This window comes from Myotis yumanensis, unplaced genomic scaffold (assembly GCF_028538775.1).
Source record: "Myotis yumanensis isolate MYYU_CA2020_CCGP unplaced genomic scaffold, mMyoYum1.0.hap1 SCAF_5, whole genome shotgun sequence".
Classification (NCBI taxonomy): Eukaryota; Metazoa; Chordata; class Mammalia; order Chiroptera; family Vespertilionidae; genus Myotis; species Myotis yumanensis.
The window spans coordinates 35,148,321-35,170,438 of record NW_027223756.1 but is presented as its reverse complement, the minus strand read 5'-3'; the positions used below and the strand labels follow the sequence as shown (position 1 = coordinate 35,170,438).

The 22,118-nt window shown below is 40.2% G+C and overlaps 2 protein-coding genes and 1 non-coding gene across 9 annotated transcripts in view; 1 reads left to right on the top strand and 2 right to left on the bottom strand.

The window, feature by feature from the left end:
- Nucleotides 1-2,190: 2,190 nt before the first annotated feature.
- LOC139011829 (U6 spliceosomal RNA) lies at nucleotides 2,191-2,299 on the bottom strand. The gene has a single exon (XR_011471660.1). It is a non-coding gene; the product is annotated as a U6 spliceosomal RNA (small nuclear RNA).
- A 1,331-nt stretch (nucleotides 2,300-3,630) lies between these two features.
- Nucleotides 3,631-16,451, bottom strand: IL5 (interleukin 5). Of its 6 annotated transcripts, XM_070415030.1 has the most exons (8): nucleotides 16,361-16,444; nucleotides 15,109-15,310; nucleotides 11,905-11,964; nucleotides 6,147-6,255; nucleotides 5,329-5,492; nucleotides 5,106-5,138; nucleotides 4,209-4,337; nucleotides 3,631-4,100 (listed from the first exon to the last, which is right to left on the bottom strand). In XM_070415030.1, the coding sequence occupies exons 5-8, from the start codon at nucleotides 5,464-5,466 to the stop codon at nucleotides 4,002-4,004; spliced, it is 399 nt and encodes a 132-aa protein (XP_070271131.1). In that variant the 5' UTR covers nucleotides 5,467-5,492; nucleotides 6,147-6,255; nucleotides 11,905-11,964; nucleotides 15,109-15,310; nucleotides 16,361-16,444; the 3' UTR covers nucleotides 3,631-4,001. The 6 variants fall into 6 exon arrangements, with proteins under 6 accessions (XP_070271131.1, XP_070271127.1, XP_070271126.1 ...); XM_070415026.1 differs by lacking the exon at nucleotides 11,905-11,964 and having other exon boundaries at nucleotides 15,109-16,451; XM_070415025.1 differs by lacking the exon at nucleotides 11,905-11,964 and having other exon boundaries at nucleotides 6,147-6,250; nucleotides 15,109-16,451.
- A 181-nt stretch (nucleotides 16,452-16,632) lies between these two features.
- The window catches only part of RAD50 (RAD50 double strand break repair protein), a 75,046-nt gene continuing 69,560 nt past the window's right edge, over nucleotides 16,633-22,118 (top strand). For both annotated transcript variants that reach the window (XM_070415032.1, XM_070415033.1), the window contains exons 1-2: nucleotides 16,633-16,990; nucleotides 18,848-18,931. In XM_070415032.1, the coding sequence (XP_070271133.1) occupies nucleotides 16,862-16,990; nucleotides 18,848-18,931 (213 nt within the window). In that variant the 5' untranslated portion in view covers nucleotides 16,633-16,861. The remainder of the gene's footprint in view (nucleotides 16,991-18,847; nucleotides 18,932-22,118) is intronic.

Genomic DNA, 22,118 nt, shown 5'->3' with positions numbered 1-22,118 from the left:
ACATGGAAACAGCCATGATGTCCTTCAGCAGGTGAGTGGACAAATAAATTGTGATACATCCACAATAGAATATTATTCCGTGCTAGAAAGAAATGAGCTATCAAGCCATGAAAATGGAGGAATCTTAAATGCATGTTACTAAGTGAAGGAACCAATATGAAAAGGCTACATTCTGCATGACTCCAATGATATGATATTTGGAGAAGGCAAAACTATGAAGGTAGTAAAAACATTAGTGATGTCCAGGGAGGAGAGGGGAGGGAGGAATAAATAGGTGGAACACAGAGGGGTTTTAGGGCAGTGAAACTATTCTGTATGATACCATAATGGCAGAGACATGTCATTATATATTTTCCAAAGCCCATAGAATGTACAACACTAGGAGTGAACCCTAATGTGATAATGATGTGTCAGTGTAGGTCCATGGATTACAACACATGTCCCACCTTAATGCAGGGTGTTGATTATGAGGGAGGTTGTGTGTGTAGGGGCAGGAGGTATCTGGGAAATCTCTGTACTTTCTGCTCAGTTTTGCGTGAACCTAAAACTGCTCTAAAAATAAAGTCTATTTTTAAAATATATTTTATTGATTTCTTTTACAGAGAGGAAGGGAGAGAGATAGAGAGTTAGAAACATAAATGAGAAACATCGATCAGCTGCCTCCTGCACACCCCCTACTGGGAATGTGCCCGCAACCAAGGTACACACCCCTGACCAGGAATCGAACCTGGGACCCTTCAGTCTGCAGGCCGACGCTCTATCCACTGAGCCAAGCCAGTCAGGGCTGAAGTCTATTTTTTTTAAAAATGCTTTTAGTTCATCTTTATTTTTGAAAGAAATGTTCACTCTTCACAGAATGCTAAGTTAGCCATTTCCCACCCTCAGCCTTGAGATAACATTCTGCTGTCACCAGTCTTCTGTGTTTTGCTGTTGAGACGTCAGCTCTCAGTCTTATTGTATTTCCTTTGTAGGCAATCTATCTCTTCTGGCTGCTCTTAAGATTATTTTCTATGGCCCACAGGGGAGTGAAGCTCCTGGGTCTAGGTTTGGGCACTTACCAGGGTGCCATGGGGTGTACCTGCCCTGCCTCAGAGGTCCTGCAGGGGCTACCTTGTGTGACTGTCCGGGCTGCACTCTGTCAGAAAACCCTGGGCCTCCTGAGCTGGTTTTCCACACCTGTGTCAGCACTTTTTCATGAAAAAATAATTTTTTTTTAAATTGATTTCAGAGAGGAAGGGAGAGGGAGAGAGAGATAGAAACATCAATGGAGAGAGAATCATTGATTGGCTGCCTCCTGCACATCCCCCACTGGGGATCAAGTCCGAAACCCGGACATGTGCCCTGACCAGGAATAGAACGGTGACCTACTGGTCCATAGGTCAGCGCTCAACCACTGAGCCACACTGTCCTGGCAGCACTTTGTTTTCAGATGTACAACCTGCTCTTTCTAACTTCTGTGTGTTCCTAAAATAGAGAAGAAGGAGACATGTGACCTGTCTGCTCCTCATGCAGGTGGACGCCTGTGTCATCCCAAGTGCCTGGGGAAATGTTTCCTGTCAGTGTACATTATGGATGGAATTGTATTCTCCCCAAATTCATGTGTTGAAGCCCTAGCCCTCAGTACCTCAGAATGTTGACTGTATTTGGAAATAGGGCTTTTAAAGAGGTAAGTGACAATGTGGTCTCTAGGCTGGGCCCTAATCCAATCTGACTGGTGTCCTTATGAGAAGGGGAGATTAATCCATGTAGAGAGATTCCAGGGATGCGCACACACAGAGGGAAGACCATGTGAGTACACAGGGACGAGGCAGCCATCTGTCAGCCACGGAGAGAGGTGCAGAGGAAACCAACGCTGCCAGAACCGTGAGAAAATAAAGCTCTGTTGTTAAAGCCACCCAATCTGTGGGTTTGTCATGGCAGATTACCAAGTGAATACAGTGTGAACTGAACTTCAGCCCCGCTAGATTGTCAGCAAAGCAGAACTGGACTGGGCTGGGGGAAATTCGTCCTGGAGTCAGATGGCTCCATCTCAGTGTTTGTTCAGATTTCAGATGCACCTGAGCCATTTCCTCCTGGGGCATGTTTGCCAGGGCTTGGCTGACCTGGTCTAGGAGCAAATCTTACATTGTAGTGGGGAGGAAGGAAGGGAATGAGGCCATTTCCAGGCTTTGAGCATTGATTCCTCTGCTCAGAGGTAGCTAGTCCCATGGAATTTTTTGCGTGTTATCCTTGCGCAGGGGCCATGCTAATCTTCTCTGTATCGTTCCAATTTTAGTATATGTGCTGCCAAAGCGAGCACCCATGGAATTTTTTGGCTTCTGTACTTGACTCTGGGAAAAATTGTTTGGAGGAAGATTGCTTCACAAGCACTTGCTCAGGTTGTCTGAGCATCATAAGACAGAAACATCCTGGATTGCAGAGCCAACATGTGAACAGCTGCTCTGAAGGGTTGCTCAGGACCACACCACAGTAGACTCTATGTGACTAAGAAACAAACTTTGGTTGTGTCCCCCACCACTAGGATTCAGGGATGTCTGTTATTGCAGCATCAGCTGGACTATTCAGACTGATACATGTACAGTGTTGTATACGATGTACCTGGAAACACTGCAATATAAAAACAAGAACTATGATAGAGAAATGTTCAAAGTAATGCAGGACACTGAGAAGGGAGCAGCTAATACTGCTAGGCTAGGCAGGGAAGGAATCAAGAAGGAAGCATTTGAGCTGGACTGTGAGAGCTCAGGGAGAGGAATGAATGAAAACATCTAGGGGACAATTCCATGTTCCCTGTGTGGGGAAAGACTGATGTACTGAGTCAGTGTGGGCAAAGGCACACAGGTGTGAAAATTCTTGGGGTGTTACGGGAAGAATTAGACCTAGCACTTCCTCTAGAACAGCGGTTCTCAACCTGTGGGTCGCGACCCCTTTTGTGGTCAAACCACCCTTTCACAGGGGTAAGACCATCCTGCATATCAGATATTTACATTATGATTCATAACAGTAGCAACATTACAGTTATGACGTAGCAACGAAAAGAATTTTATGGTTGGGTCACAACATGAGGAACTGTATTTAAAGGGCCAGAAGGTTGAGAACCACTGCTCTAGAATGTCTCCCCAATGAATGTTTTCTGCATAAAACATTTCTTCATGGAACATATCTATCTTTCAATACCTTGCTTGTCTACCAGTATTTATATAGGGAAATATTATATGTATGTCCCCAAACTTGATGCATTTTTAACAAAGTGATGGGAGGGAACTCAGCAGAGAAAATTGGTAGGTTCACTCCAAATATAATTGGGAACATAGAAAAGTTCATAGAAGACAATTAGAAAGGCTCTGAAGGTCAACTAAGGGGATGTGTAGCATGTTATACAGACAAAGCAGCCACGTTGATGTATTCGTGATCAGAGAGTACTGCTTCAAATATTTTACATCCTTATTTTATCACAGTTTATGGAATAAATAAATAAATAAGTACACCCCCCCGCCCCAAATGTACAACCTAACATGTTAGCATCCATGCAGGCCCTCCCTCCACACTCAGCCTGTTCTCACACAGTCTGCACTCACTTCAAGAATAAGACAAAGGCCAACAACAAATTGAACCAGAGTTGTCTATTTTTGTTTTATTGGAACACAGCCTGACATGAAATAAATAGTATTTTTCCAAATTCTTAACCATTTCATAAATAACATTAAGTTAACAGACATTTTACAGAATGTTGCATTAAATAAGATAAAAAGTACACATCCATTTTGTTTGGAGCGAACTGGAGGAAAGTACTTCCCTGATTCCTGTCTTTGGAATATATCTAGAACATTGTGTTTTGATGCTTTCTGCCTAGATGAGGTAGTGAAGCAGCAGTATGCCTGAAATGCTGCTACTTTGCCTCAGAAGCTTAATTAAACTGAAGAGGAAGGCCCTGCCCTTGATTGGCCCTCATTCTCGCGGCAATAAAACATCCATTATCGCTACAACAAGCCAGTTGAGTCTCAACTTTCCATTGTCCACTCAGTGTTTATCACGCCAAGAAATACTTGCAGGTAGTCTAGGAACTTTTTTACTCTCAATCGTTCCCCTTCACACTTTTTCTGTGAAAAAGAACAGACAAGAGGTATTGTAGGAACCTGTCAATTCCTGTAAAAATAGGCACAGCCAGACAAACATGCTTAAGTTTCCACTAAATGTTTTTTACTTACTTTTTCGCCATCTATGTAGTCTTTTATTGAAGACAAGTTCTGGAAGAGTTTTTCCACGGCATCCCCTTCTGCAGTTTGATTCCTCAATGTGTCTACCCCCTGAAAGACTTCTTTAATGCATAGTTGGTACTAAATGAGGAAGATTTTCAAAATATAAGTAATCAAATCAGGATCTAAAACATTGGTCCAAAAAGCTAGACTTTGTTTTGTGGTGTTTACACGAGTTTCCTTTTCCAAAGAGTTTTTCATTGTTCCTTTTCTAGGTGGAACCAATTCATATTGGGATATAATTTCTAAAAGTAGGTGAGGTTTATTTAATTACTGAGGAGTTTTACAAGTGATATAAAATAAGTATTTAACCAAAAATACAATGTTTAAGAAGAATAATGATTGACCTCATGTCAGAGTTTCCTTTCATAGTTCTAGTTGGTAATTTTGTTCTATTCAGACTAATGAAATCATATATTTTACACTTTAGTATGACCATGACATACTCCAAATGCATACAATTCTGTTACATGTCATGATCACTTTAAAATGTGGAAATGACTGTTAATGTAGATCATTCACTGTATATTGTAATGTATACTGACTAAGATTCTAAAAGTATTACCCTAAGTTGCTAATACTTTCAAAAAGATATTAAAGTGAGGAAAGCAGTAGATTGTCAGAGTTGAATGGAGATGAGGAGGCACCTCTTAACCTGACAACATCCCCAAAGGGCCTTGTTTAATGGATTCTACTAGTTATAAATTCATTCCTAATATTTATAAGTACACACATTCACATCACACACACAAAAACAAAATATAAAACATAAATAGTTCCAATGATAACTATGGCTTTAGAGCCTAAAATATGCAATTCACTTATTCATGCTATCATAATTTAACTTACATTTGTATGTCCTGGAGTAGGAATCATCAGGTTCTGAAAAGGAAAGGAAATACATTCATTTGTAAAGCACTCTAGCATTCACCACTTAATAAAATGATTGTGAAATGGTTACCAATCATCTATTGCTAACACTCATAATTTCATTAACAGATCTTTAAAAGTTAACCGTACGGATGATTATCGATGCCTTTTAAAGACTGTAGGACTCAAAAAAGAACATTACCCCTTCGCCTATCAGCAGAGTCCGATGAGTGGAGAGCAGTGTCAAGGTCTCTGCCACCAGTCTCTTCAAGGGACTTTCTAAGGCAATGGCACCAACGTCAGCAGCTCCGAGAGCCAGGAAAGTCAAAAGCAGAAGCATTATCGTGGCTCTGAAATGTTCAGCGACTGCCTTTGGCAAAGAAAGTGCATTGTACAAGATTGTATCCCCAACCAATTTATTCTCTCTCTTTGAGGAAATGAATAATTTCCAACAATCAGATAGAGACTGTCTAATAATGGCATGTTGTGAAACCAATGTTTCCAATGCCTTGTGTCTTAAAAAAACAAGTTTACTTTTATCTTTTAATAATAAAAATCCCTGTTTTTCCCCCTTCAAAAACATTTTCTAGTATAAAAGAAAATCTCTGGGTTGATACATCACTGCCCCACATTTGCATTTCTTAAACACTGATGATGAATTTCCTCTTAAAAAGATATATATATAAAAAAGAGAAGTATGACGTAATCCACAACATCGAATTTTAGGCTAAAATACACAAATATTGGGAACTGTCTTTCCCCCTCCCCTGCCGAGGTCTACTGAATTCTATCACAGTTGTTGCTAGATTGACTTGCCTTACACGGAATTGAAAATACAGGTGGGGAGATGGTGATTAGGGCAGAGATCATCAAAACGGACGGAGCTGGCTCAAGTTGTGTTCACTGGGGTGCTGTGAGGACCCTTTGTGTCGCCAGTGACCAAAAACCAAACCCAAACTGGTCGAAGCCAAACAGGGAATTTATCAGCTCGTATCACCAAATGGTCCAGTGTGGAGGCACCTTTATATTTTGCTGGCCTCAGTGGCTCTTCTTGACTCCCTTCTCAGACAGCTCTCCCACTGTGGTCCCAAGACGATGTCAGAACTCCCGGATCTATGTGAATCCTGTTCTTGAGAAGCAGGAGAAAGCAAATTGTGCTTTTCTGATTGCTCAGTCAAAAGTTCTAGTATTCAGCCTCCTTGTGACAAGGGAGCACATACATGTTCACCCTTGCACGGTGGCCAGGGGTACGGGATATACTGATTGTCTCTCTCTGGAACTGGCAGTGGGCTTCATCCCACCCAAATGGCACACCTAAGAAATTGGGGGTCCTGGGTAGTAGTAAGAGGGATGTGGATGCTGGGAAGTTGACCAGTAAGTATCCATCACAACCACATAATATACAGGCATGGCCTCTCCTTCACGTCCGACAGGGTGGGGATGTCCTTTCGCACCCTGGGTGGGCCAGGTCTGATCAGAGGACTCAGCTGTTGTGTTCCTTAGGCTCAGACCTGTAATCCCAGAAGGGAGCTTATTAGCTTCCTACTCAACCACACACTTCCTTCCTCCCAGGCCTGAGCACACATAATGGAGCTGTAAGCCACTTGCTTTCAATGGAGGTTTTCAGTCAGTGTCCCAGAGTGGGTCTGTGTTGGTGCCTGGAAGCCTGACTTTAGAATGAACTATCTTGAGCATCTAGGGCAGATGGTACCAAATGCAAATGGCTATGTAGAACCCTTTCCCAAAGCTGGACAGAGTTCTGTAGGAGAAACAGAGGCAGCTGGGGGGTAGACAAGCCTTATACATGCATATAATCAGAGCTCTGCCCAGGTCGGTGTCGGACTTCGGGGGCAGCTTTCTGTAGCATGTCTGGTTTTGTTTGTGTGGAAGTTTGGGACTCTTGGCTAGACACGTCTGATTTGAACACTTGAAAGGCCTTGGGGCTATGGTAGCTGCAGCATGTATGACCTGTCTACAGGTGGCAGGTGCTACACAGCTCCAGCTGATTGATGCCATGTGACACCGGAGGCCTTATGTTGCCAGATCATCAACTTTTTCAAAAAAGCCAGAAATCCTGATTATTATGTATAATCTCTTGATTTTTAAATGTTGGCAAGTCATATTTTCAAAAACCATTAAGTGTGTCATTTTTCAGCCTCTGACTTACAGTATAGTTGTGGATCCCTATTGGAGGGCTAGTTGTTATTATTTTGTTAATCCTCACCCAAGGATATTTTTCCATTGATTTTTTAAAAAATATTTTTATTGATTTCAGAGAGGAAGGGAGAGGGAGAGAGAGAGAGAAACATCAATGATGAGAGAGAATCACTGACCACCTGCCTCCTGCATGCCCACACTGAGTATTAGGCCTGCAACTTAATCTCTTCAACTTGATCTCTTCATTCTCAAAGACCAGCCTATTGTAGGCACTCAATTAATGCTTGTTGAATAAATAATGTGCCCTGACTGGGGATTGAACCCTGACCTCTTGGTTCATAGGTCAACACTCAACCACTGAGCCATGCCAGTTGGGCTCCACTGACTTTTAGAGAGAGTGGCAGGGAGGGGGAGAGGCAGTCAGGGCATGAATGGAAGGCAACCCATCGATGTTTCTCCCTCACATCAACGTTCCTCTCCCCGCCCCCCCCATCAGTAATCATATTCTTGGGTGAAGATTAAAAAAATAACATTGCATGTTGAAAAAAGTTAATAATTGTTTTTTTACTATTATTATGAAAGAGACTTTGTATCCCATAAATGTCATAGACTTGGGACCTTTGCCTTCACCACTAGATTGTGAGCTCCTTAAGAATAAGGATTTTAGCCCTAATCGGTTTGGCTCAGTGGATAGAGCATCGGCCTGCGGACTGAAGGTTCCCAGGTTCGATTCCGGTCAAGGGCATGTACCTTGGTTGTGGGCACATCCCCAGTAGGAGGTGTGCAGGAGGCAACTGATTGATGTTTCTAACTCTCTATTCCTCTCCCTTCCTCTCTGTAAAAAATCAATAAAATATATTTTTAAAAAAAGAATAAGGATTTTATTTGATTGATCTCTTCATTGTCAAGGACCAGCCTATTGTAGGCACTCAATTAATGCTTGTTGAATAAATAACTGAATGAATAAGCAGGCACTTGGTTATATTAGTTGAACAAATTAATATGCATACTGTGGAAATTCAAGGAGTCTGAAGGTCTCCTAATGAAAAGATAGAGCAAAACTTTAAGGTTAAGCTAGAGACCAAGCCAATATGAACTACCATGGCATTAAAAAAAATCCACATTATTTTAGGAGAACAGAAAGAAATTAGCAACCAGTATGCAGAATTAAGAATTATGAGTAATTATATCATTTAGAAAAAAGATGTTGAATAGTGTTGAAAAGGTGTATTAGTAACATCCATCCTTTTGCCCTAAAACCTTCCAAATTGGCAACCTATTTTTTAAAATTGATACCTGTGGTTTTTACTAACTGTGTAGTCACTTAAGGTTAAATGACTTTTCTATGAACTGATTTTAATCAACCTACTGGGCATGATGCCACAAAATTTTCTTGGTGACTAAATGTAAAATGATAGTATCTCTTTCTTCTTTTTATTTTAATCTAACCTCCATCTTTTCAATCCTCAAGCATATGTTTAAAATAAATTTTTATTGAATAAATAACATTATAGGAAAATAACAGAACTTCTTCCTCTTGGCCTAGCAACTTTCAGTGTTTTTGATGACTTCTTCCAATCTTTACTAACACATAGATAGCTTTACAGAGTTGTAAACCAATGAATATATGCAATCTATGTTTATCTTTTTTGCTTAATTCTTCGCGTATCTATTTGTTTATTTTAAAGGTTACCTGCTATTAGATGAAACTGATGAATCATAATTTACTTCACCATTTGGGTTGTTTTCAGCATTCCACAATTTTATCATTTCTAAAATACTGTATAATTTATAAATATTTCCTTATGCTAAGGAATTTGTGTAATAATTTTTTAGCTTTTGTTACATTTTACCAGATAACTGCTCTGAAAATATTCAATGCACAAAAAATAAATCTCTTATATTTTAACAGTGTTTTGCAACTTATAAAGTACTTTCTAAAAAGTCCATTGTATCATTTCTAAAATATATCCTTATGTTAAGGAAGTTGTGTGATGAATTTTTTAGCTTTTATTACATTTAATAAGATCACTCCTCTGAAAATATTCAATGCACAAAAAATAAATCTCATATTTTTACAGTGTTTTGCAACTTATAATGCACTTTCAAAAAATAACTTTGTTTAATCCTGATATCAGCACTGTGGGATAGATTTCTTTCCCTGAAGTCTCTTTAGTGATAGTGTTTCATAGTTTTGCTAGTGGAGTGAGTGAAATGAACCCAGAAGGAAGGTATGATGCCAGAAGCGGTGATAATCAAAGAGATTGACAAATAAGTTGGTAAACTTAAATAAATAATGCTGGTTAAAAACAATTTATTTAGGGGTTTTCAAGGCAATGAGGAACAGACACTAAACAATGATCATGTAGGAGATAGAAAGAGTGATCAGAGTTGGTGCATTTTATGGTCTTGTATTGTTTGGGAGAATGCTAAAGATACTAACTTTAGACGTCAAAATAGGCATGTAAAGTTTTTAAGAGTAGCCGCTAAAATAACAGAAATTGAGTGTATAAGTCCCAAACCAGTGGACTAAACCATGGGAATAAAGGAAGCTTAATCAATCCAGAAACTAGGAAAGGAGAAAAAGTAAAGAAAAAGATATGAGAAATATATCCAAATTTATCAGAAACGATAGTAATTGAAAAATAGATTAAACTCACCTATTAAAAGGAAGATACTATAAAATTATATTAAAATCATTTCAGCTATTTTCAAGAGATACACTTCATGAAAAATGACATTAAAAGGTTGAAAATCATGCCGGGCTGGTGTGGCTCAGTGGTTGCGCATCGACCTATGAACCAGGAGGGACATATGTCCAGGTTTCGGGCTCAATCCCCCTGTGGGGTGTGCAAGAGGCAGCCGATCAATGATTCTTTCTCATCATTGATGTTTCTATCTCTCTCTCCCTCTTCCTTCCTCTCTGAAATCAATAAAAAAATATATTTTTTAAAAGGTTGAAAATCAAGGGATAAAAAATAGACTGATCAAATACTAATAAAAATAAAGCTGATACAGTAATACCAACACTAGAAAAATAATTTATATGAGAAAGTATTATAAGGATAAAGAGATTCACTAGCTGGTATAAGATAATATCTCATGGTAGTTTAATTTCCATTTCATTGAGTATGCTATAAGTGAAACCAAACATTTTTCAATAGTTTACTGAGAACTGGGAACCTGACTGATTTGCCTTTTTAGTTATTTTTATTTTAAGGAGTAATCATTTTTATTGCAAATCTTTTCCACCTTCCTCCTAGAGTTATCTTAGTTTTAGAGTTTCCTATTGTTACAAAGTTGAAAATTTTGGTAATGGAATTTACCTTCTCATATCCATTTTTTCCCTTTAACTCATAACTTTTCTTTTGAAGTATTTTAAATGACAGAAAGCATGACACTATCATCAACACTTCCATATGTACCTCAAAAAATGATCGTTTTCTTACATAGCAAAATATTATCACACCTAATATAATGAAATTAATAATTCTTTTTAGCATTTAATTTGCAGTCTACATTCAGAAAAAGTTTCCCCTTGTATCCCCCAAATTCCCTTCACATCTCTATGTCCAAATAAGGATCAACTCCAGGACCATGTGCTGAATATGGGTAACATGCAACTCAAGTCTTTTCATTTGCAACAGTCCTTAAAAAACAAACAAACAAACAAACAAACAAAAATCAAAACCAGCCTTTTAAAATGTCCTTGTTTTAATAACAAAGAGAACCAGGGCTAGTGTTTTGCAGTACATCCAGGTTTACCTCTTTCATCCTTGAGTATTATTAGCTTAATCCTTAATTCCTGTGAACTAGAAGTTAAATTTAAAGGTGTGATTAAAGCTTAACCTTTGAAAAAAACTGCATAGGAGGTGATGTTGGATACTTCATATTAAGATTTCAGGAGGAGACAATGTCTGGTTGCCCCAGTCATCGCTAATTTCTTGTGTTACTTTGAGTATAAAATTCTGCTTTAAAAGTGAAGGTAAAAAAAAGGGGGGGGGAAGGGTAATTACATTTCTGGATTTTTCTTTTATTGTTTTCAGAAATATCTAGCTCTTCATCAACCTAGAACTTAAGAGTGGTAAGTAAAATATAGATTTGCTTTTTTCTTCTTACTGGCATCCGAGTATTTGTCTTAAGGATGGGGAGTGTCTGTCCCATGGGCCATATAAGGCCCTCGAAATCATTTGGTTTGGCCCTGCCAAGGCATTAGGGGTAAGTTAATTAAATGTTTAACCAAATATAGCAGGCTAATTCTTAATTTTATAATTTTGTATGGCCCTCGAATGATGTTATAAATATCCAAATGGCCATTGGCAGAAAAAAAGGTTCCCCACCCCTGAAAATTGGTGGGAGGCAGTGGAGGGGAGTGGTCTTGGTGGTTACACATTTACATTTGTCAAAACTCATGGAACCGTATGCTGGAAAGAGTAAATTTTACTGTAAGTTATGCTTCCGTAAACCTGATTTTTTAAAAATGAGCTTTCATTATTTTAATACTGGGCAAGAGCATAAATCAGACTTTCTAGTTTCTTCACTGTTTATACATTTTGAGTCCTACTATGAGAATTTCCTTTCAATCAACCACAGAAAATAGGTATGAAAATAATGAACTCACCAGTAAAGTTCACTTCGAATAGTCTTCGGAGGTGCTAAACTTTCATTACTTTAGCGTCTCCTAGTAATTTTTAGGTAGAAAACATTAAAAAGTAAAAACTCTTTTTTTAAATAAAAAAAGGCTTTAATCTAGTGTCATTGTTTTATCACATTTGGTAATAAGGCATTATTGTATACATAAGGCATTATTGTATAATTTCAATCTGTTTTGTTCCATTGGTAATTTAAGATATGTACTGTAATAACTGACCCTGTCATGTTTTCACACTTGGTACTTGAAGACACTATTTACTGGCCTTCCCCACTTGCATCTTTGATGTATTTTTTAGTTAATGTATTAAGTTCTGTAAGTGACTGTCTTGGGACTATGTGATTAGAGTGTTTCCTATGCTTTCCTAGCTCAGTAGTCCAAAGTATTTACTTTGATTTTAATGTCTTCCATTACTGTTTTTGTAATTTTGTCTATACATCCTTGCATATGATATCCCTCAAATTGGTTTCCAAAAAGCAATATTCTCATTTTTAAATTTATTTTTAGAGAGAGAGGAAGGCAAAGAGAGAAATATCAACTTATTGTTCCACTTATTTATGCATTCATTGGTTGCTTTTTTTTTTTAAAGAGCATTTGCAGGAAGTTTTAATTCATTACCTTTTAAAAAATATATATATTTTATTGATCTTTTACAGAGAGGAAAGGAGAGGGATAGTTAGAAACATCGATCAGCCGCCTCCTGCACACTCCCTACTGGGTATGTGCCCACAACCAAGGTACATGCCCTTGACCAGAATCGAACCTGGGACCCTTGAGTCGGCAGGCTGATGCTCTATCCACTGAGCAAACCGGTTAGGGCATCATTGGTTGCTTCTTGTATGTGCCCTGACCAGAGATGGGACCTGCAACCTTAGCATACAGGGACAATATTCTAACCAACTGAGCTACCAGGCCAGGGCCACAATTTTCTTATTTTTGAGAAAGGTAATTCCTCTTTCCCTTATTTTACTTTAAATTTCTTTTTTTTTAATATATTTTTTTATTGATTAAGATATTACATATGTGTCCTTATACCCACGTTCCGCTCATGCACCCTCCCCGCTGTCCGTGTCCATCGGCTAGACCTACATGCTTGCATGTAAGTCCTTTGGTTGATTTTCCCCCTTACCCCCACCCTCCCCTACCTTCCCTCCAAGGCCCGACAGTCCAATCAATGCCTCTCCGTCTCTGGATCAGTCCTTGTTCATCAGTTTATGATGTTTATTATATTCCACAAATGAGTGAGATCATGTGGTATTTATCCTTCTCTGACTGGCTTATTTCACTTAGCATAATGCTCTCTAGTTCCATCCATGCTGTGGCAAATGGTAAGAGTTCCTTTTTCTTCTTCCTCTTCTTAAAGAATACCTTTCAGCATTTCATATAATGCTGGTTTGGTGGTGATGAACTCCTTTAGCTTTTTCTTATCTGTGAAGCTCTTTATCTGACCTTCAATTCTGAATGATAGCTTTGCTGGATAAAGTAATCTTGGCTGTAGGTTCTTGCTATTCATCACTTTGAATATTTCTTGCCACTCTCTTCTGGCCTGCATGGTTTCTGTTGAGAAATCAGCTGTCAATCGTATGGGTACTCCCTTATAGGTAACTGACTTTTTTTCTCTTGCTGCTTTTAAGATTCTCTCTTTGTCTTTTGCTCTTGGCATTTTAATTATGATGTGTCTTGGTGTGGTCCTCTTTGGATTCCTTTTGTTTGGGGTTCTCTGCACTTCCTGGACTTGGAAGTCTATTTCTTTCACCAGGTAGGGGAAGTTTTCTGTCATTATTTCTTCAAATAGGTTTTCAATATCTTGCCCTCTCTCTTCTTCTGGTACCCCTATAATTCTGATGTTGGTACACTTGAAGTTGTCCCAGAGGCTCCTTACACTATCTTGGTATTTTTGGATTCTTTTTTCATTTTGCTTTTCCAGATGGGTGTTTTTTGCTTCTTCGTATTTCAAATCTTTGACTTGATTCTTGCGCTCCTCTGGTCTGCTGTTGGGAGTCTGTATAATATTCTTTATTTCAGTCAGTGTATGCTTAATTTCTAGTTGGTCCTTTATCACAACATCGAGGGTCTCATTAGATTTCTTGAGGATCTCACTACATTTATCGGCTGTTTCCATAAAATTCTTGAAAAATCTTAGAACCATGGTTTGGAACTCTATATCCAGTCGTTTGCTGTCCTCCATTTCTGTCATTTGTGACCTGTTTCTTTGTCTTCGCATTTTGTCTGCTTCCCTGTGTTGGTAGAGTGGTTTTGTGTGCTAGGTGTCCTACAGGGCCCAGTGGCTCAGCCTCCCCAGTTACCTGAGGTGGACACTCTTGGTGCACCCCCTTGTGGGCCTTGTGCACAGTCTTGTTGTAGTTATGCCTTGATTGTTTTAGGTGTCACTGGGAGGAATTGACCTCCAGGCCAATTGGCAGTGAGAATCAGCTGTGTCTGCAGTGGGAGAACTTCTGTGCTGAAGACACCCTTCTGGGGAAAGACTTGCTTCAGTGGGGCTTTGGTGCTCACTGAGTCTGCCACCTGAGTGTGTTCCTTATGAATCTGAGGAGTTATAATCTGGGTGGTCCCACTCTGACCACTGGGTACACTGGCTCTTGGATCTAAGGAGGTGCTAATTAAGCCTCTTCCTGAGGTTACCCAGCAGGAGCTATGAAGAGATATGCAGATTCCCCTTCCTTTTTTGGGGGTTTAGGGGTGCCCAGATGAGGTCCAGCTGAGAAGCAATGCAAGCTGCTGTGGGGCCTTGGGCCTTCTCTTGGAAGTTCTGGGTCTGTCTGGCTCAGCTGCAATTTGTTAGGTAATTGTCAGTTTGCAAAGGACCCGGGCATTCATATGCAAAAGGCTATGCAGCAGCCTGGAATGGGCGGGTTCTCGGAATCAACAGGGCGGAGCAAGCAGCTATGGCTGATTCTCAGCCCTGCCCTAAGGGGCCGCGTCTCAGTGTCCTGGTAATTACTGCCAGCACCTCTGAGGGAAAGCCGCCCTCAAGTTCCGAGTTCTGCCTGCTGCCAGACCGTCCAGTTTCTCCCCGTATGAGCCCTGGGACCCCAGAGATTTCCCAGAACCGGAGTTCAGAGCAGTCAGGAGCTTGTGACTCCCTCCCGATTCAAAAAGACAGCCGCGTCCTCAGGTGCCCTCCCCTTTCCGCACACACCGGAGCCTCCGTACCTCTGCACTTTACTTTCGTAGCTCCTCTGAGTCTGTGTGCTCTTCTCTTTCCTTCTAGTTGTAGAATTTCCACTCAGCCAGCCTTCCTGTGGTTCTGGATGATGACCGTTCTGTCTTTTAGTTGTATTTTTGAAGTTGTTGTCGGAGGGAGCAATTTCCGGTGTTTTTCTATGCCGTCATCATTCTCTCCTACTTTAAATTTCTTGAAACATAAAAGTTGTACATGCTTCATGTATACAATGTGATGACTCTGGAGGTAAGTCTACTCCATCAATGCCACTAGTGCACCTATCACCTCCAAGTTCCCTCCCACCGTCTCTATTATTTTTTTGGTAAGAACACGTAAGATCTACCCTGTTAGCAAAATTGTAATTATACAATATAGTACTCTTAACTGTAAACACTATGGTATATAGATCTCTTACTATTCATCTTGCATAACCGAAACTTCCTTTTTTGAAAGGTGTCTATTCCTATCTTGTGTCAATACTTATGACTGGATTTCCTTCACATCATATGCCAGAGCGTTTGACTTTTAGTCTTAAACACCTCTTTACACTCTTACAAATTACTGAGGACCCCAAAGAGCTTCAACATTTTATTTTTATTAAAATAGTCGGTATGCTGTATTATATTGGTTTGAGGGGTACAACACAGTGATTCGACATTTATATACCCTATGATCGCCACTCGAAATCTAGTAACATTCCACTGGTCACCAGTGCGATGGAGTCACCACATGTCATGTGATCACCAGAAAAAAACTACATTAGTGAGCAAATGAGAGTAGAAAAGGTAAATAACAGCTACTTTTAGAAAAATAGTGGCTTTTTTTTGTGAGAGAGAATTATTGATGAGAGAGAATTATTGATCAGCTGCCTCCTCCACGACACCCACTGGGGATCAAGCCCGCAACCCCTGCATGTGCCCTTGACCGGAACCCAACCATGCCCTATCCAGCGGTTCTCAACCTGTGGGTCGCGACCCCATTGGCGGTCGAACGACCCTTTCACAGGGGTCGCCTAAGACCATCCTGCATATCAGATATTTACATTATGATTCACAACAGTAGCAACATTACAGTTATGAAGTAGCAACGAAAATAATTTTATGGTTGGGTCACAACACGAGGAACTGTATTTAAAGGGCCAGAAGGTTGAGAACCACCGCCACTGAAACAAACCGGCGAGGGCTAGGAAAATAGTTTTGACGTTAGCAAACACCGCACTCTCCTCCATTCCCGGGATCCCACTTTGAGAACCGTGGTGGTTCGCTGCAAGTCTTCGTCTCCCATTAGAGTTAGTGCCTCTCCTTTCGGCCAGGACCGCCAGCAGCAATCAGGGAGCCGGAACCGCCGCCACCGGAAACACGCAGCATCCAACCCTCTAAGTCCGCCCGGCTCCCAGAAGCCGGCGTTGCGCACGCACGCACACAGGGCGGGCCTCGCGTTCCCAGCGTGCCCCGGGCCTGCGGCGTAAAGGCGCGCAGGCCGCAGCCGCTCACGTGACCCGCGGGGCAGCTGAGGCGGGAATCTGTGAGTGGGCACGGTCGCGGGGTCCCGTGGCCCGTGTTTTGTGTCTCCCGCGGGCATCCCTGGGCGGCTCTGGCCCGCCAGCCGGGAAGAAGGCAGGCGTGGGAGGAAGGGTTCCAGCCGGAGCCTTCGCTCCCAGCGGGAGCCTGCCGGCCCGCGTTCGCCGCGCTGCTGCCTCACCGCTCAGTCTTGCTGGTGTTGAAATAAGAAACATTTACAAACATGTCCCGGATCGAAAAGATGAGCATTATGGGCGTGCGGAGTTTTGGAATAGAGGACAAAGATAAGCAAATTATCACTTTCTTCAGTCCCCTCACAATTTTGGTTGGACCCAATGGGGCAGGGAAGACGGTAAGTGCGGAGTAGTCCCCTTCAGGTTACGGGTCAAGGAACCGAGGCCTCAAATACCCGGGGAGCAGGATGCTGATGAGGAACGAGAGGCGCCCCCGTTTCTGGGGCCCCAGGAAGTGCCTGTTCTCTCCTCTTCTCCGGTGACTTCCCGGACCCGGGGCGTGGTCAGCGAGTGCAGGAGTCGCCCAGACCCAGCACCCGAGGGTGTCCGGGCCTGTGGGCAGGTTCACCGAGGAACCCCACGGGCCGAGAGCCTGTCCCGCAAGAATCCTTGTCTGTATTGGTGCTTTTTAACACCTTGCTCCCAAGCATAGCACTCACTTCTTGGTAGTTTTCTTAATACAGTAACTTCCTAAAAAGTTATAAAATAGAAATATGTGAGTTTACAAGTATGCCGACTGTTTAAGTATAATTAATAAAAAATAAATGGCTTAATTTTAAAATGAAACATGCAGTGAGGCTTAAATTGGCAAACTGCAGGCATACCTCGTTTTACTCTGCGTGGTTTATTGCTCTTAACAGGTGCTGCGTATTTTTTGTGTTTGTTTTTTTAAATAAACTTAAGGCAAACCCAGCCAAAAAAAAAAAAAAAAAAAAAATTGACTTGCTTTATTGCAGTGGTCTGGAACCAAACCTGCAATATCGTCGGGCATGCCTGTATTTTGTTGTGGGATGCTCTTCCCTAGTCAAAAAATTGAAGCACAACTTACTGTGGTTTTTTAAAACTGGGAATATTTAGAAATTTATGTTAGGCCCCGCATTGGCAAGCAGTTATGGAAAAAGGATAGCCAAAAGGCTGGATTGTGTTCTGGAAGGGTGGCTTGAGAAAACACAAAGAGTAACAGGGAGAGGAGTAACTGAAGTTTTGTTAAAAGCTAGAGGAAGAGATAAGGTTTAGTGCTGAGAACTGAATGTCTGCCTCCTGTCTACTTTTATGCAAAAATGTTGTATTTGTTGCATGCCTTTTAGGTTGCTAGCATTGTGTTAAGTGATCTACTGTAAAGGAGACTAGTATAGTGTTTATGAGCACTGGCTGTGCAAGAGTGACCTAAATGTTCTATGCCTTAGTTTTCTCATTTGTAAAATGGAGATAAAAGGTAGTTTCTAGAGCCTAGGATTAATGTGAGAATTAAAAGGTTACTCTATGTAAAAGTGGTTAATTCAATGCCTGGGACATAGTAAGGCCTATGTAACAGCCATTGGTTTTGGTGGTGTTGTTTTTTACTTTTTTAAAAATTTCAGTTTTATCAAGGTATAATTCACATAAAATTGTAAGATATTTATAACCCAGGCATGTGCCCTTGACCAGAATCGAACCCGGGACCTTTCAGTCCACAGGCCGACTTGATCAGAATCGAACCCATGACCTTTCAGTCCACAGGCCGACACTCTATCCACTGAGCCAAACCGGCTAGGGTTATTATACTTCCTTAATTGTGTAGTTTTTCTATGAACTTACAACAATTATTCTTTAATACTTAATCATACCTCTGTTGCAGGTTTTATGTCTGATTGTAGCTGATTGTATCCTTTATAGTCTCTAAGGCAGTGGTTCTCAACCTTCCTAATGCCGCGACCCTTTAATACAGTTCCTCATGTTGTGGTGACCCCCAATTTCATTGTTACAAATTGAATATAATTAAAGCATAGTGATTAATCACAAAAACAATATGTAATTATATATGTATTTTCCGATGGTCTTAGGCGACCCCCGTGAAAGGGTCGTTCGACCCCAAAGGTTCGCGACCCACAGGTTGAAAACTGCTGCTCTATGGTAAATAATATTTTTATAATGAATATTGTATGATTAACTTCTGTGGTTCTCTTATGGCTAAATGTAATTTTCTCTTTCTTTAGACCATTATTGAATGTTTAAAATATATTTGTACTGGAGATTTCCCTCCTGGAACCAAAGGAAATACATTTGTTCATGATCCCAAGGTAATGGTGCTAGTAAAATTTTGTACTTTTAAACTAAATTGTTTATAATTATAAAAGTGATAACAGCTTATTTTACTCTATGTAAAAGTGGTTAATTCAATAGAAACCTAGCAATGGCAAAGTATAAAGAGATAGGAATGTCACCCACACACAGTCTTAGCACCCAATGAAAACCATTGTTGACATTTTCATGTATTTTCTTCTCCTTTACATACTGTTTAACATAGCTGAAGACATACTCGAATTTTGTATTCTGAGGGTTTTTTTTCCACTTAACATCATAAAGTCCCATGTCATTAAAAAATTAAGTTCTTAATCTAGGTGTTTGGTATATGGGTGTTCTTTATAATCTTTATGCTTTTTTATAATGTCTGAAATATTTCTCCTTAAAACGTAACATTTGTGAATGTTTTTAATAATTGCATAATTTTCTTACATTGCTTTTAGTTTTTCATTAAAATGTACCATGACGAAAGTCTTTGCCTGAATCTTTGAATTATGGTGTTTATACTATTGGTGTTTGTCAAGGACATAGAATTTTCTGTACATATTTGGCCTGTAGGTTTTTCTTATTGCATATATAGGTGCCTCTCTCAATATCTACCCCTCACAAGAGTTTGTTGGATATTTATTCCAGGCTTTTTTTTGTGTTTATGAAAACATATTTGTGTGCATATATAAATATACTCACATACGTATTTTAACACATGGATAGAATTTTATTATGCCATTTTACAAATCAAATAATTATTTAGTGACCTACTATATATCTGTTTATATACATACTAGAGGCCCAGTGCATGGCGAGGGGAGGGGCCGAGGGAGGTTGGCTGGCTGTCCCAATCAGGGAGATGGGGCTAGCCGACCAAGGGGAGGGGCCACGGGAGGTTGGCCAGCCTGGGAGGTTGGCTGTGGGAGCGCACTGACCACCAGAGGACAGCTCCTACATTGAGTGTCTGCCCCCTGGTGGTCAGTGCACATGATAACAACCAGTCGACTGGTTGTTCGGTCACAGGCTTTTATATATATAGATATTCAAGGGTGGGCAAAAGTAGGTCTACAGTTATGAGTACACAGAGTTTTTATTGTATTAATATTTATTAATTATTGTATTCTTTTCCACCCCTATATATATTCTTATTTCGTTGTTTTACTAAGTTGAATTCTATTGAGTTTATATTCTGTAGTTGATTTAACTGACTCCCAGTTGGTCATTGAAATTTCTACTTTTATATTACTAAAAATAGCTAATAATGAAAGTATTTATTAATTTTCCACTTAGAAATAGAAATACCATTTAGTACATATACTGAGCCCTCTCTATTCACATTTTCTTCTTAAACCTGTAATCTACCCTCCTTGATTGATGATCTTGCCTTGTATTATATTGAGATAGTAGGAGGAATCAGATGAAAAGTCTCTCATTTTCCAGTCATAAAATCTTCCAAACTACTCTGTATATGTACCCATGCTATCTGTTTTCTCTCTTGTATTAAGAGTAAATTGTTTATTATTTTATCTAAAGGTCAGCCAACTCCTCTTGAAGGCTGGATCCAATCTCTCTTGTCATCTCAAGCATTTTGCTTTCCTAGTGTTCCTTCTTGCTCTTTCAGTAGCAATTTCTCCCTCTGTATAGGATCATTCACATCAGCATGCTCTGGTAGCTCCAATCTATAAACAGAAACAATTGTCTTTTTACTCCAAATCACCCCCTTGCTACTACCTCTTCTCTGTTTCAGTTTATAACAAAATTCACAAGAGTTGTATGTACTCATTGTCATCATTTCATTGCTTTCCATTTTCTCCTCAGCCTACTCAGTTTAGATTTTCTTCTTTTTTTCCTCACTGAAACTGCTCTTGTAAAGTTACCAGTAATATCTATGTTGCCAGATAAAGTGGTCATTTTCTTTTTCTTTTCCTTTTATTTAAATATATTTTTATTGATTTCAGAGAGGAAGGGAGAGGGAGAGAGTGATGGAAAATCATTGATCAGCTGCCTCCTGCATGCCCCACATTGGGGACTGAGCCCGCAACCTGGCTGGGAGTTGAACCATGACTGGTGACCAGCAGTTGATGCTCAACCACTGAACCACGCCAGCCGGGCTAAAGTGGTCATTTTCTAATTCTTATTAACTTCTCAGCAGATTTGATACAGTTGGTTAATCCATTGATTTTTGGAGAGAGTGGAAGGGAAGGGGAGAGACAGAGAGAAATATCAGTGTGAGAGAGACCCATCGATTGGTTGCCTCCCGCACTCACCCGAACCAGGGCCAGGCATTGAGCATGCAATCGTGCCCTTGACTGGAATCAAACCTGGGACCCTTTAGTCCGCAGGCTGACACTCTCCACTGAGCCAAACCTAGCCAGGCCGGTTATTCCTTTTTTTTTTTTTTTTTTTTTTAACATATTTTTATAGATTTCAGAGAGGAAGGGAGAGGGATAGAGAGATAGAAACATCACTGATGAGAGAGAATCAATAATGGGCTGCCCCCTGCACACCCCCTACTGGGGATCAAGCCCACAACCCAGGCATGTGCCCTTGGCCAGAATCAAACCCAGAACCCTTCAGTCCACAGGCCAACGCTCTATCCACTGAGCCAAACCAGCTAGGGCTGAAGCTCATTCTTTAAACGAATATAATTAATTTATCTCTAAGCAAAGTGATCAAGAAAAAGACACAAGTTACCAATAATAGGAATGAAAGAGGTGACTTCACTGCAGATCTTATAGTCAGTATATAGGTAATAAGGGAATATTGTTAGCAAACTTATGCCAATAACTTCAATTACTTAGATGAAACGGAAAAATTCTTTAAAGGACACAAGCTGTCAAAGTTCACTCAATAAGAAATTGATTCAAAGTTAAAAACCTCACAATGAGAACTTACTTTAGGCTCCAGTGGTATCACTGCTAAATTCTACCAAACATTTTAGGAAGAAATAATATTTCTATACAGATATTTGCCCAGGGGTGGGCAAAAGTAGGTCTACAGTTCTTTCAGAAGAGTGAGGGAGAGGAAAATGTCCCAACTCTTTATGAGGGTAGCATTACCCCATACCCAAATCAGACAAAGACAAGAAAACTAGATGGTACCATTCATGAACATAAATATCTCCATAAAATTTTTAGCAAAATATTAGCAAATCAAGTTCAGCAATATGCAAATAAAGATAATATTCCAGGTGTG

Excerpts from the sequence above, each read along its gene's own strand:
- IL5 (XM_070415026.1), bottom strand. The coding sequence starts at position 5,466 with ATGCTTCTGCTTTTGACTTTCCTGGCTCTCGGAGCTGCTGACGTTGGT. Across the intron at positions 5,139-5,328 it reads CTCTGCTGATAGGCGAAGGG|AACCTGATGATTCCTACTCC; the intron begins GTAATGTTCTTT and ends TTTCCTTTTCAG. Across the intron at positions 4,338-5,105 it reads CTACTCCAGGACATACAAAT|TACCAACTATGCATTAAAGA; the intron begins GTAAGTTAAATT and ends TTCCTCATTTAG.